Here is a 14,522-nt window from a genome sequence, read left to right on the forward strand (position 1 = left end):
TATATTCTCAGCCAAGCACCCCTTGACCGGCCCCAAACATTTCATTTGATAAAAGAAAACCTATACAAAACAGAAACTAAGTAGTGACAGTAAATTGTTTCACTCCCTGACCCTATGTAGCCTATGTGTCAGTGTCATTTTGTATCATATATTTTAAATACCGGTAGGCCTAGGCTTATTCAAAAAAATGTTTTTGCGCTTGAGATTTGTATTTTCAGATTTGTATTTTTACAAACAATAAAACTATTTCCGGTTGTGCTGTGTGTGAGCTTGACCTCGCTCAGATCTGTAGTGCTGCTTACTGACTGATGAGTGCAGCGGAGTGGAGACGCTTGGTTCGTTCACGAAGATTTTCACAGTTTCCTTCGGTGTTTTACGGAGCATTTTGGTCCACAGGTGAAACGTTCCCCCCGGTTTGAAGATGTCTGTGGCCGGGCTGAGGAAACAGTTCCATAAAGCCAGTCAGGTGAGACGCTGTTATTGCACTTGTTTGGTTTAGGAGAACGGTGAACGCAATCATGCATCAGGTGATTCCGAAACATTATAAAACACTCATTTAACATGATCAGATCTAGGCTAACAGTGCTGTGTTGTCTCAGACAGTGTCTCGAGACGATCTTTTTAACGTTACTTTTTTAATTCAAGTTCATTTCATACAACGTTACTCCAGATTCCGTTGAAAAATCCGAAAATTAAATAGGCTACATTTTGAAACAGTGAAAAACATGGAAATGTATTTTGAGTTATTCAACACTATAATACCATTCCAAATGTAACATCCTCTTGCTGTTGTATCAGTCAACAACTAGTGGTTGTATGTCAGGAAAATCTAGCAAAACAAATCTTTGTTTAATAAACATAACAAATAATGACATGTGCCTCGTTACATAAGTTACCTTGTAACATGCTGTGTCATAGTTTGATGTCTCATCTGAAGCTCATGACGTCATCATAACTTAATAACTTTTTGTAACGACTTATTAGGCTACATTGTGGAGTAATAGTGTATTGTTATGACATTATAGAGTGAGCCAATTATTTGTGGATTTAAAATGCAATAAATGCATCCTTTCAATAGTATTGATTGTAATTCAAGGCTCCCCTTCAGCCCAGATGTTGTCCCACACATAATACTCTGTGGTTATCTTTGTGGTGAAGCTTAATCAGACATTGCATCATATCCGTCGACATGCTTTGTTGATGTGCTGTAAGACAAATGGAGTCAGTTCCAAGTAGCAGCTTCTTTTATTGACATTAAAACGCTGTTCACTCAGATTTATGAACCGATAAGCAGAACAGAAATAAGAGAAGCTAGCTGTATTAACCAATTTACACAAGGCACATTGAAATGTTTTTGCATATCCCCTGTCAAGTTACCACACTTCAGAGGGGGTCCTCTCACAGGGTCAGCCATGTGTATCATTGAATCCATGGTTCTTGACACATGCACACACATGTCACCTGCTCATGCATGTGGAAACAGAGACTATGGGCTTTAAGCTTGTGATGCCTCTGGTTTAGTGGAGGAGAGCTCCAGGCCTGGGCCCATTCCAGTTTTAGTATTTTTTTAAATATGTTTTTACAAGATATTTTCTTGGTGTTTTCACCTCTGTTTGATAGTTGAAGGACACAGTTGAAATGGGTAGAGAGAGGGTGAAGACAAGCAGTAAACGGCCCAGGCCACAGTGGAACCAGGGTTTGCTGCAATAGAACTTAACTATATTTTACATACATGGACTACCGACGGGGTCACTGGAGACCCCAAGCAAAACATACTGGAAGAAAACAACATCAAACTAAAATAATATATTGTTTATTTATACATTATAACTTAATGTAAATAATGCCATCTGAGAGAAAAAAACAAACAGATTATAAGCATTTTACTAGAGTGAATTTTCTCAATGTGAAAATGGAAGTGTTTTTAGGGTTATTTCAGCGTTTTATGGAAATATCAGTGTGTAAGAGTTAGTCTGCTGTCTGTCAACTTCAAAATGACAGAGAGACCTCACCTACTCTCCCGGAGGATATGTCATCATCATAATCTTCAACCGCTTATCCGGATTCTGGTCGCGGGGGCAGCAGCTTGAGCAGGGAACCCCAAACTTCTCTTTCCACATCAACCAGCTTTGACTGGGGGATCCTGGGGTGTTCCCAGACCAGTGTGGAGATATAATCTCTCCACCTAGTCCTGGGTCTTCCCCGAGGCCTCCTTCCAGCTGGACGCTCCTGAAACACCTTCCTAGGGAGGCGCCCCGGGGACATCCTTACCGACTGCCCGAACCACCTAAACTGACTCCTTTCAACGCAAAGGAGTAGCGGCTCTGCCCCGAGTTCCTTACGAATGACTGAGCTTCTCACCCTATCTCTAAGGGAGACGCCCGCCACCCCCCTGAGAAAACCCATCTTGGCCGCTTGTACCCGCGATCTCGTTCTTTCGGTCATTACCCAGCCTTCATGACCATAGGTGAGGGTAGGAACAAAGATCGGTAGATCGTGTTACGGTTGGACAAGGAGGACACGGGCGCGGAGACAGTACCAGTTTAAGAAGGTTTATTGAACAAGAATCAGCTGGGAGCTCGCTGCTGGAAGCCGGGGAGGGTTCCAGGGAGAGAGCAACGGAGAATGTCTAGGGCTTGGGTGAGAACAAACCAGAGCAGGCGGGTAGAAGAGTCCGGGGGGAAGTGCTCGCTGGTGCAGGTTGTAGCCGTTGGGGAGTCAGACTGGGAGAGCTGAGAAACAACAACAATGAGGACAAGGCAAAAGGTGCAAACGGAGCTGCAAACAGGTAGGTAATGAGAGATAGAGCTACTGACTGCGTGAACTGAAACTAGAATCTGGCAGTATCTGGAAGGTCGGGCCGGGTATATGAAGGGCGGTAGATTGGTGATTGCTGGCAGCTGTGAGTGCTTGAACTGACTCCCACACACCTGCTCCAACCCTGCAATAAACCAGACAAGCAAAAGGGCAAAAAACAAAACAGAGGCAAAGAGGCCCAGGCAGGATCATGACAGATCGAAAGCTTTGCCTTCTGACTCAGCTCTCTTTTCGTCGCAACAGTGCGGTAAAGCGAGTGCAAAACCGCCCCTGCTGCTCCGATTCTCCGGCCAATCTCACGCTCCATTGTTCCCTCAATCGCAAACAAGACCCCGAGGTACTTGAACTCCCTCACTTAGGGTATGATATGTGATACTTTTAATTAGAAACTAAGGCAAAGAGAAACTCAATAAAGAGGTTTATTTATTAAAACTGCGTAGGCGCAATTGACTGGGGTCAAAATGACTCCAAGTCGGTAGGATGAGGGTTAAAGGAATACCAGCGTTATATCATTATAAAATCGCTATTATAATAGGGGAGAGTGGCCTAAGTTGTGCAACTTTTCACTCAAAGTGACTTTAAAGTAAGGCCTTGACAGTAAAGTCTCCAACTCAAATATGTACATATATTTCAGGGTGTTGTGCATCCATGGCAATAAAAACTTTGGATCTGGAATAAACTGTTGAAGAAATATAGCTTTCGGAAAAAAAGTTGTCTTGATGCACAACTTGCCCCTGGTGTGGTGTAAGTTGTGCGGTTGGAGAGAATACCATGGGGTGAATTGTGCCATTGATATATATCTCATAAACTGTAATGCAAGACAAATCCATTAGACAATCACTTATTTAAGGTGTATTTAAAGTAAATAAAGTAAATAGTTGACAAAGATTGAAGGACAATTTTCTTAAACAAGGCCTAGCAGATCTAATGGTTTTACCTGCAAAGCTCACAATGACAAAGTCACCATCATCATCTTTCTGGCCATCTGAACTCTCATCAGTGGTGTCGTTAAGTGGAATTGAGATGTCACTCTCTTCTGAGCTACTGTAGACAATCACTTTCTTTTGGTGACCAGCGTATACAGCCATACCACTGGCACAACTCTCAGAAATGTACTTTGCACTAGTTGCTCCGTGCTTGTGGAACCAACTGCCACCTGACAAATGTGATTCACCTACATTGCTGCCTTTAAATCAAGGCTCAAACCCCATATGTACACCCTGGTGTTTCCTCCCCATTAACTATCTTACCTCTGCACTACTATCTGTGTTTATGTGGATGTATGGGCTTTACGTCTTTTATTTTGGTTATTGTAATTTTACCTTCATTGTTTACCTACTGAATGCACTATGTACAGCACTTTGGACAGTGCAAACTGTCATAAATGTGCTTTTATAAATACATTTTACTTACTTACTTACTTATAACTCACCGAGGCCCTTTGGCACAAATCACCCCAATCCCAGAAATTTGGATAATAAGCATGATGCAGCAATTTAGGGCTGACATCGTGCTAACTGTATAGACTCAAAATGTAGCATACCAAAGCACCAAAACATGTGTCAAATGTTTTCAAACTTGTCTATATTTGTTCAGACACAATAAACAAAAAACTTTGATCATGGAAATTTTACTTTGAAAGGCAAAACACAGTTTTTTGAGCTTAAATGTGCTTATATCTTATTCCTTGTGTCTCCCGTCTTTACAGGATGAGTCAAATGGATGGCTCTTCTTAAATATGTGGTCATATTTCCAATTTCTTCCACGGTTTTCTAGAAACAAGGGGTGGCACAACTTCCAAAATGCACAACTTAGGCCACTCTCCCCTATGATGAATGAGGTTTTTCTTCCCTCAGTCTTTCCCCAGTCTTCCCTTGGCCCAGCTGTCCTGTTATTAATCCTAACCCTACATTTCCCCATGTGTGACATCACACATGGGGAAATGTAGGGTTAGACAGTGAAACACTCTTTGTGCCTTTTCTCAGGCTAGGTTGAAACGATTTTCTAAAATATTTGCACATGTATAGTACATCTCAGACTTCAATACACTCATATTTTCACCGGTGAAGTAGGTCTTTAATGTTACGCGCTCCATCGGTAAGCCGAAGGGACGCCCTGCAGTTTAAGTATTTTCAAATTATAATTTTTTTGCTATGTGTGACATCATGTGTTCAAAGTACAAATGCATGCTCAGTGGGAATAGATATAGAGCTTTAGCTTGGCGAGCTAGTGATCAATACTGGCTGAAAGAAAGCCTTACTCTGAGCTGGGTTTGAGTCTGTAGTTTGGCAGCACCAGTCAGGTTCATCCACGTTGCTAATAGAATGTCTTTGATTTGGCACAAGATCCAATGACTCTGTGCAACGTGAAAGGGGTCGCTAGTTGTAATGACCAAATTAGAATGAACAGCGGGTGTGCAGTTCTATGGAGCTTTCTAGCCTCACTGTTTGGTTACAGTCAGTGCATTTACATGAAGACTCATAATCGGGTAAATAAACTAATAAGACCTTTTATCCGATCTATTTCGCACACAAATTTGAACATTAACGGACAAGTGAAGTCGAATAAGAACACCTAGATAACTCATTGGCTGTGTCTTGATTCAGGGGTTGCAGCCTATGTAGGCTGCATTTGAAGACCGATTGCGTCATAGCGGCGCGCAAAGGCTGTCCCATTTGCAAGGCTCCTTGCAAGGCTCCTCATATGCGGCCGAGAAATGCAGCCTTCGTTTCACGGTTTTGAAGGCTGCATCAGATGTAGCCTTCGTGGCCCAACATATCCCAAGATTCATTGCGTTTTTTTCAGAGATTGCATAAAATAAAATAAAAAATAACAAAACAGCAACGTGTTGCTCCATCTTCTTAACTTTTATCTTCCTTTCTTTTTTTCTTGTACTTTTTTTTCTTTTCGTCTGGTAGGCAACATCTTTTTCTTTTTTCCTCCATTGACAAGGCTGTCTCCGTTGGCAGCAATCAGGGTTGCTAGGCAGCACAGGAGCGGCGAGTCGTCACGCAAGGTAACGGCTTGTTACGTAAACCGGAAATGCTCGTAAACGGAGACCTGCGGAGACCGTCTCATTTAACAAGGCTCGTTGGCCTTGGAATCGGCCTTAAAATCGGCCTTCATAGGCTATAGCCTTCATAGACCGCGAGACTGCGTCCTACCAAGTGCGTGGTCTCTGTAATGGGACATAGACCCTGTTTCCACCTGGGATTAACATCTGACTTTTTGAATCTGGTTACAAGTGGACAGCTCTCAGTCCGTGTGTTCCCACTTGTATTTTCAGATTTGACTTCTCTGTCTACTTGTGATCCGATTCCATTTACCCGCGCTGTATTTAAATCAACACGCACATCATTTCCGTTTGCATTGCTGTTTTTAACCGGTGGGGTTCAAACAAGTAGGCCTAAACATACAGGGCTGTACAGTGCCACAGTTTTAATTGCATTTGCTATCAAAATGCATTACATGCGAAGATAATTACCAGTCTAGGTTGATGAGATAGGCTACTGTCTCATTTAGACAAGGAGGAGCGATGCACAACACTGCTTAGAGGGCTCTACATTAACACTCGTCAAATGCGGGAAATATCATAGATAGTATGAAGGTAAAAACTCTTAGGCGAGTAAGTTATTACGCCTCTTTGGCTGGTGAAAGATGTGTGTTTGCCGGGCGGCTTTTCTAACGTCTGCTACACTCTTGTCACCAACACCAGTAGCATACACGGCTTTCTGTATGCAGTTAAGATACTGCATATGCGAACAGAATATTTCCTGTGCGCCTTCACATTAAAAGCATGTTACTAGCCAAACGTGAGTTGACTTTTATTCTTAAGCAGATAAGAACAGGAAGTAGTTGCCTTGCAGCTCTCCAGTCAATAGCAGCGATTTCCGTGTTTTCAGATGTACGCAGTGAAATGAAAACAGAGCTTGTCATTTGCAATACTGGCGGATGCAACTAACGTTCATGAGGCTTCTATAAAAGCTGCATGAACGCCAGTGATGCATTTTCAACGTATTTCCGCTCAGGCAGGGGGCAGCAGTTGAGTAGTAGGTCCCTAATGTGGACACAAACCACATTGGTGTTTCCACTACCAAATGAATGCGAACACAAGCGACACAACCGACGTAAACCACCTCCGAATGTGGTTTTTGTGATCTGATCTCAATGCGTCTTGAGAGTGTTTTAACCTGTAGTTAGGGCTGTATTCAGGTGATCGGATCACGAAAGTCAGATGTTAATGCCAAGTGGAAACGGGGTCTTAGCTACAGTCTGCATTCTACCCGCATGTATACAGGATCGCGTATCACAGGAGTTCTTGTTCTGCGCTTGCTCGAGAATCCCTGCGGAGGATTTCACAAGGAAGTGGAAGGAGACGACGTAATAAATAGTTGTGTTGTTGCCGGAAAGGAACCGGACGTGGCTTTTTAACCACTTGTTGAAAGGGCTACAGCGCCACCTAGCATAACGGAGTCAGCCATGCTCCAGCCTTTGATCAAATCTTTGAAAGGCCATGTATACTCAGACAAGTGACGCGGTCTGTTCGAGTGGCAAGTTCGGTATATGTCTTAATCCAATCTGGTTGTCCCATGGAAACACACTGAGTGTTAGCCTGACATACTGATACTTGAATTGGATTAGTATTGATATTTGGAAGTGTAATGAATTACAAGGTATGTAATGAGTAGAACTTATTCCTGTTATATTCTCAGACGTACACAACTTGATGTTGCATTAGTAAGTGATGAGACATATGTTTAGCTCTAACACATGTTGTGACACAACAATGCCGTTCTGCTTAAAGTGGACCTATTATACTTTTTCGACTTTTATGACCTATAAACGTTGTTATGATGATTTATAGTCATGTTTAACCATGCTAAAGTATCAAATAATGACTTACATGCATTTAGACGTATTCCCTGCTGACCGTCTGGGGTGGCTGTGCAGAGCGCTAAACACTAGGGCAGCCGGTCGAGAAATCACTTGTTCAAATCGGCTAAAATTTCCTGCATTCGTGTCGTCACGAATGCGGATTTTTCCATGTGTGGTGATGCTGCAACATGCTCATGCACGCTCCGGCCATGCCCCCACCTTCCTGCTCAAATCTGCCCATGCGCAGCTGAAAGTGTTCCGGAAGGAAGGTAACCAATCACAGCGGAGTGGGGTTTGGAGGAGGGGGTCGAGGGGGCGGAGAAGCACAAAGCCGAGTGTGGACAGAGACTGCTGAGCGCGCTCAGATGAGAGGAAGAGTTTCCCGAAAATCTACATGGTTTTTTGTGCTGTGATTCGTGTCAGGTTGCTCCATAGGAGTCATTAATGAGACATTAAGACCAGAAAAGTAGTATAATAGGAGATCTTTAATGTCTGACATTAAACTGACAACAGCGAGAGCACTGTTTGTGTTAGTAGACCTAGACATTGTCTTCCTTTTGTAAATGAATGAGATATTTTTAAAGACGACTGTGGCTCAGGTGGTTAAGCGGGTTGGCCAACGATCCAAGGGTTGGCGGTTTGATCCCCGCCCGGCCACCTGTGTCATGGTTGTTGTGTCCTTGGGCAAGACACTTCACCCACCTTCACCGTGCCTTGTGTGAATGTGTATGACTGCTGTATGTTTGAGGTGGTGGTCGGAGGGGCCGATGGCACTGAATGGCAGCCTCGCTTCCGTCAGTCTGCCCCAGGGCAACTGTGGCTACTCTCGTAGTTTACCACCACCGGTATGACTGTGTGTGAATGAATTGAACCTGGAACCCTGTAAAGAGCTTTGAGTGCCTTGAAAAGCGCTATATAAATCCAATCCATTATTATATTTTTAAAGACCTCATAGAGTAAGAATAACTCCGGTGTGGTTCCCTCCCTTGAAGAAGCTTTGGTCTGCCTATCTGTGTGAGGACAGTGCCTTCAGGTTCACATGAAAACATCTATGAATATTCTCCTGCCTTGATGTTGAACAGCACCATAGCTAACATGATCATTAGTCACCGGCTATCTGCTCTATAATTGTCTGGTCCATTGGCGGCAGAGAGGAAATATCATGTTGGGAATATGAGTAAGTTGCTTATTAGCCATGAGGTGATTTGCCACACAAGCTACATGTGAACCTGCTGCTTCCTCTGTGTGTGTGTGTGTGTCTGTGTGTGTGTGAGTGTGTGTGAGAGTGAGTGAGTGTGTGTGTGTATATATCCTGCACACTTTAATCAGTTTCATAATCCAGGCTTTTTTCCATTTTGTGGGCACCTATTCCACATGTAAATGGCCCTGAGTAAAGTGTCGACTTTTTGTTCGCAGCCATGCAGTGAGCAGCAGTCAAAGCCAAGGCTGTGAAACAATTCCAAACATTTCAACAATGATGTTTACCGCAGTGGTTTCCTGCTACTGGAAACAAAAATATAAAAAAAAAACTACTATCAATTAGATGTGTCAACCCCTGCAACAATGCAATCAAACCATCTGTTTTTAGAACAACTGTAGGTGTGTCTCTGCATGTAATAACTGTTGTTTGGTGTTTCACCTGCTTCCTGTAATGGAAATAGGACAGAGAATGTATTCATCTCTGTGTCAACCATGAAGATAACTGGGCAGGACAAGCTGTCTCACGTCCTGTTGATTTCAAACCCATCTCAATGTGTTTCCACTGGTATGGAATAAGGGGTCAAGGTGAGAGTATAGTGGAAATAATCTCTGGCCTGGATAAAGACTGCATTGTCCTTCGCCCTCTAAGTCAATACTGATTTACTGAATAGTATGAAGCAGAAAGCTGCTATGCACCATAGTTTTTTCTGGGCTGCCTGTGACTAACAATTATTATGTTATCACTTATCTTTTAGATGAATCAATCAATCTTGAATTTTTAACTGAAAAAAATAAAATAAAAATAAAATGCCCAAGAAAGACCACAGTTCCAGATGTCTTGTTTTCTGTGGCCAATAGTCCAGAAGCCAAAGTCATTTATTTAACAATGATAGAAATTAAAACAGTAGAAGTCAGTCATTACAGTTGTGACAGTTGCAGTTGTAGGAAGCAGTTCACTTTGATTGAACCTGACTTATCTGAATCTGTGGAAAAAGAGTTGTTTGTGGTCTCAAGGTTTCAGACTTGGACATAATTCAACTTTTAGATTGACATTTTGACAGTTATCAGATTGTGTGTCATGAGTGTATTGAACCCAAAAAGATACAACAAATTAAAATCACCTTGTTAAAAGCATTTGGAGGTAAGCAGTGGGTCATTTTATACTGTAGGCCTAAACTATAAGTGAAAGACAATACAATTAACTGTTGACCGTTATTGTGGGGAGGTGTAAAGGCATTAGTTTTTGGTTAAGATCTGACACCTGTGACACACAAACACACACACACACACACACCTAGATATTAGCTGAGGACCCAATCAGACTCTCCCTCTATCCAGGGCCTGATAACAGAGCTGCTGTTGTGTCAGTTACACAGTGTCAGTTTACTGGGCAAAGTCCACAGTACAGGTGGAACCCACTGTCACTATGACTAGTCCTCCTGGCCTCTCATACAAACAAAGGGGAGGCAGTGAAAGAAATCCCTTTACCCAATTAGTCCGTCTTCCACTGTAGTTTCCTCATCCGAGTGTAATTGATAAACCTGTAAACTTGAACCAACTCAGAACCACAATTTATGGAGAACGCTTGTTGAAGAAAAATCACTTTGTCAATATCAGTAAATATCTCCTAACCATCTGCTACCTGCACGCTGAAAAAGTCTGCTGAAAAAAAAATCCAGTGGTGTCAATACGCAGCTTTGACTCTGTGAACAGGTAAGTAAACAAAGGGGGCCAACCGTGGCTAGTAGCAACATGCCCTTTTACAGAGCCTAGACTTTGTTTAAACACTGGACTTTATTCAGCGCACACACAGTAGAGTAGACCTAAGACAAAAATGGTTTGAACAACAAGCATTCTCCAGAATCGCTGACTACACATTTAAAAAGCTTATTCCAGTCTGTGCGAGCAACAAGTTCCATCACTCTGCTTTTACACAATGTGTCCATGTAGACAAGTGGCTGAAACGTGAACAGCATTGTTCACATACTGACTTCCTATACTGTGTGTACCTGGAGGATTACACAATATATCCACTAGCAGGCAGATCAGAGCCCTGTTTCAGGTAGCTGGTTTTGAGGCAACCCAGAGTTTGTTCGCTCTGAGTTAGTGGAAACTCTGGGTTTTCCGTTTCAAGAAGCAGGTTCAGCGCAACCGAGAGTCAGTTACTGCGGCAACATACGCCATGGGTCTAACCTGCTCGGGAGGTAGTTAGACCTACCCGAAGTTTGTTTTCACTTTACGCTGCAGCTCCGACTGAAGAAAGAGTCACTGCCACAACGCGACCCTGTACATTTTAAAGCAAAATCACTCCATAGAAATCTCCATCGGGATGTTTTTATCATTTCCTGATATTTTACGTTTGATCGATCATTTATCTGATCAGCAGCCTTTTTCTCAGCCCTCGTGCCGTTCATATGCGGCCACCTTACACATCGTGAACATGCTCTACATTCAGATTATGTAGGGGAGAGTGGCCTAAGTTGTGCATTTTGGAAGTTGTGCCACCCCTTGTTTCTAGAAAACCATGGAAGAAATTGGAAATGTGACCACATATTTAAGAAGAGCCATCCATTTGACTCATCCTGTAAAGAAGGGAGACACAAGGAATAAGATATAAGCACATTAAAGCTCAAAAAACTGTGGTTTGCCTTTCAAAGTAAAATTTCCATGATCAAGGTTTTTTGATTATTGTGTCTGAACAATTTTAGACAAATTTGAAAACATTTGACACATGTTTTAGTGCTTTGGTATGCTACATTTTGAGTCTATACAGTTAGCACGATGTCAGCCCTAAATTGCTGCATCATGCTTATTATCCAAATTTCTGGGATTGGGGTGATTTGTGCCAAAGGGCCTAGGTGAGTTATAAGTAAGTAAGTAAGTAAAATGTATTTATAAAAGCACATTTATGACAGTTTGCACCGTCCAAAGTGCTGTACATAGTGCATTCAGTAGGTAAACAATGAAGGTAAAATAACAATAACCAAAATAAAAGACGTAAAGCCCATACATCCACATAAACACAGATAGTAGTGCAGAGGTAAGATAGTTAATGGGGAGGAAACACCAGGGTGTACATATGGGTTTTGAGCCTTGATTTAAAGGCAGAAATGTAGGGGGAATCACATTTGTCAGGTGGCAGTTGGTTCCACAAGCACGGAGCAACTAGTGCAAAGTACATTTCTGAGAGTTGTGCCAGTGGCATGGCTGTATACGCTTGTCACCAAAAGAAAGTGATTGTCTACAGTAGCTCAGAAGAGAGTGACATCTCAATTCCACTTAACGACACCACTGATGAGAGTTCAGATGGCCAGAAAGATGATGATGTTGACTTTGTCATTGTGAGCTTTGCAGGTAAAACCATTAGATCTGCTAGGCCTTGTTTAAGAAAATTGTCCTTCAATCTTTGTCAACTATTTACTTTAAATACACCTTAAATAAGTGATTGTCTAATGGATTTGTCTTGCATTACAGTTTATGAGATATATAGCAATGGCACAATTTACCCCATGGTATTCTCTCCAACCGCACAACTTACACCACACCGGGGGCAAGTTGTGCAACAAGACAACTTTTTTTCCGAAAGCTATATTTCTTCAACAGTTTATTCCAGATCCAAAGTTTTTATTGCCAGGGATGCACAACACCCTGAAATATATGTACATATTTGAGTTGGAGACTTTACTGTCAAGGACTTACTTTAAAGTCACTTTGAGTGAAAAGTTGCACAACTTAGGCCACTCTCCCCTATCTCATTATTTGACAGGTCAAGCAAGCTCTTGACCCTTTGCAGTTTGCCTACCAGGACGACTTGGGAGTAGATGATGCGGTCCTCTACATGCTCCATCGGTCTGTGTCCTTTCTGGATGGACCTGGAGGGTATGTGAGGTTGATGTTCTTCGACTTCACCAGTGCTTTCAACACCATTCAGCCACTCCTACTGAGGGAAACTGGTGATGATCGGTGTGGATCCTGGGTTCATTAACTGGATCCATAACTATCTCACTATTGCACTAGTTGACGCTTTTCGGCAGCAGAGAGATCCTTTTTCTTTCCCATATCGCTTGAAACATGTGGCCTGCTTAATAGTGTGGAACGTCCTTTTTAAGTAGATTTCCTTTGATTGGGATCACCTGGCAAACTAATTGTCACAGGTGTATGAGATTGATTTCAATGATCCAAGGCGCCCTGAGACACAATATCATACATACGTTTTATTGAAAAACAAAAATTTTAATGTTTATGACACTTCAATACAATTTGCTTAATCATTTGGAACACGGTGTACTGTATGCCTAGTGGATACAGTGCTAAAACAGGGCAGATTGCGGGCACTATTTCACCTTTATTCATTATTATTCACTATTAGTGCCCGCAGACCATTCTTACTGGATGTGGTCCTCAGTGTAGTAGTTGTAGTAGTCTTCCTTGGCCCACTGCCCTCAATCTTTCACTGATCTTTTTGTGCCGTTGTAGCACATTTTTCCTTTGTCGCCAACCTCACATTGCAGCTTCTTAAGTAATATTACATGACACCTCAACTCCTTTAAGAGAAGCAGCTTTTTTTAAGCAATGTTTTGCAGCTCAGCTTGTTGAAGCAGTGCCGCCTCAAAGATTTCTCTGCAATCAAAAAATCCAATTCCTGCATTTTCAACAATGCTTTGCAATATGTGTATTTCTCTACAGAAGCTTTTAGCATTCACCCAGTGTCTGTTAGTGTATAATTAATCATCAATTGCACACACAGGTTGCAAAGTGCTTGTTCATAGAGGAGAAGTTTTTACACAACGTCTCCGATGTGCAGTTACTTCACAACTGGGAACAGTGTGATGTTGTTTCAATAGTCTACATGTTAACATGTCAATGCACTTTATTTTGCAACATGTTCCTTAATTGAACTGTTCTATCGTATTACCTTACCATCATCACATAACATCTCCAACTTTTGCAAATTTACCTTACTAACATTTTAACTGACCTACTTTGTACTTTTGTCAAATTCTACTTTTACATGATAAATATAACTTTTTTTTAAGTAAGATTAGTTTCACTGCAGGACTTTAGTGCCTATATGTTTCTACACCCACAGAACTTGATTGGGTACATTAGAAAAAAATCATAATCTTCCATCAGTAATATGAAACACATCACTGAAATGGGGGTGTGTTTTAATAGTGAAACATTCATAAAACAAACCAATGTGGTGTATTTGTATGTATTTTATTTGACAGAGACGGTGCATGTAAATCAACATTTCTGTCATTATACCAGATTTAGCCAGAAGGCTAATCCGCAGTCCCTGACCAGATTTAACAATAGGCTCCCTAAAAAACAAATAACAAGAAGGGTTGAAAAAAACACATTAACTAATGCTGGGCTTACACTACACAACTTTTCCCTCGATTTGACAGTCGCAGACGAATTTCCAATGTCGGACTGAAATCACGGGTGTCTTGCTGGAGTTGTGGCGCGCGCCCGTAATCTCAGTCGTTTGGTGTAAAGTGGTCTTCCGATTTCAGCCAGTCTTCTCCCCGTCTTGACATTCCGACATTATCAAACTGGTTTGATATTATCGTTAGTCTTGAGAGTTGGCTCATTCGAATACGGAAGTTAAATGACATGAACACTGT

The 14,522-nt window shown here is 42.0% G+C and overlaps 1 protein-coding gene across 3 annotated transcripts in view; it reads left to right on the forward strand.

Moving 5' to 3' along the window:
* Positions 1-421: 421 nt before the first annotated feature.
* sh3gl3a (SH3-domain GRB2-like 3a) overlaps positions 422-14,522 on the forward strand; it is a gene marked incomplete at both ends in the record, with an annotated part of 33,987 nt that continues 19,886 nt past the window's right edge. For all 3 annotated transcript variants that reach the window (XM_080032363.1, XM_080032362.1, XM_080032364.1), the window contains one exon: positions 422-466. In XM_080032363.1, coding sequence (XP_079888489.1) covers positions 422-466 — 45 coding nt within the window. The remainder of the gene's footprint in view (positions 467-14,522) is intronic.

This window comes from Ammodytes marinus (assembly GCF_949987685.1).
Source record: "Ammodytes marinus genome assembly, chromosome: 1".
NCBI lineage: Eukaryota > Metazoa > Chordata > Actinopteri > Uranoscopiformes > Ammodytidae > Ammodytes > Ammodytes marinus.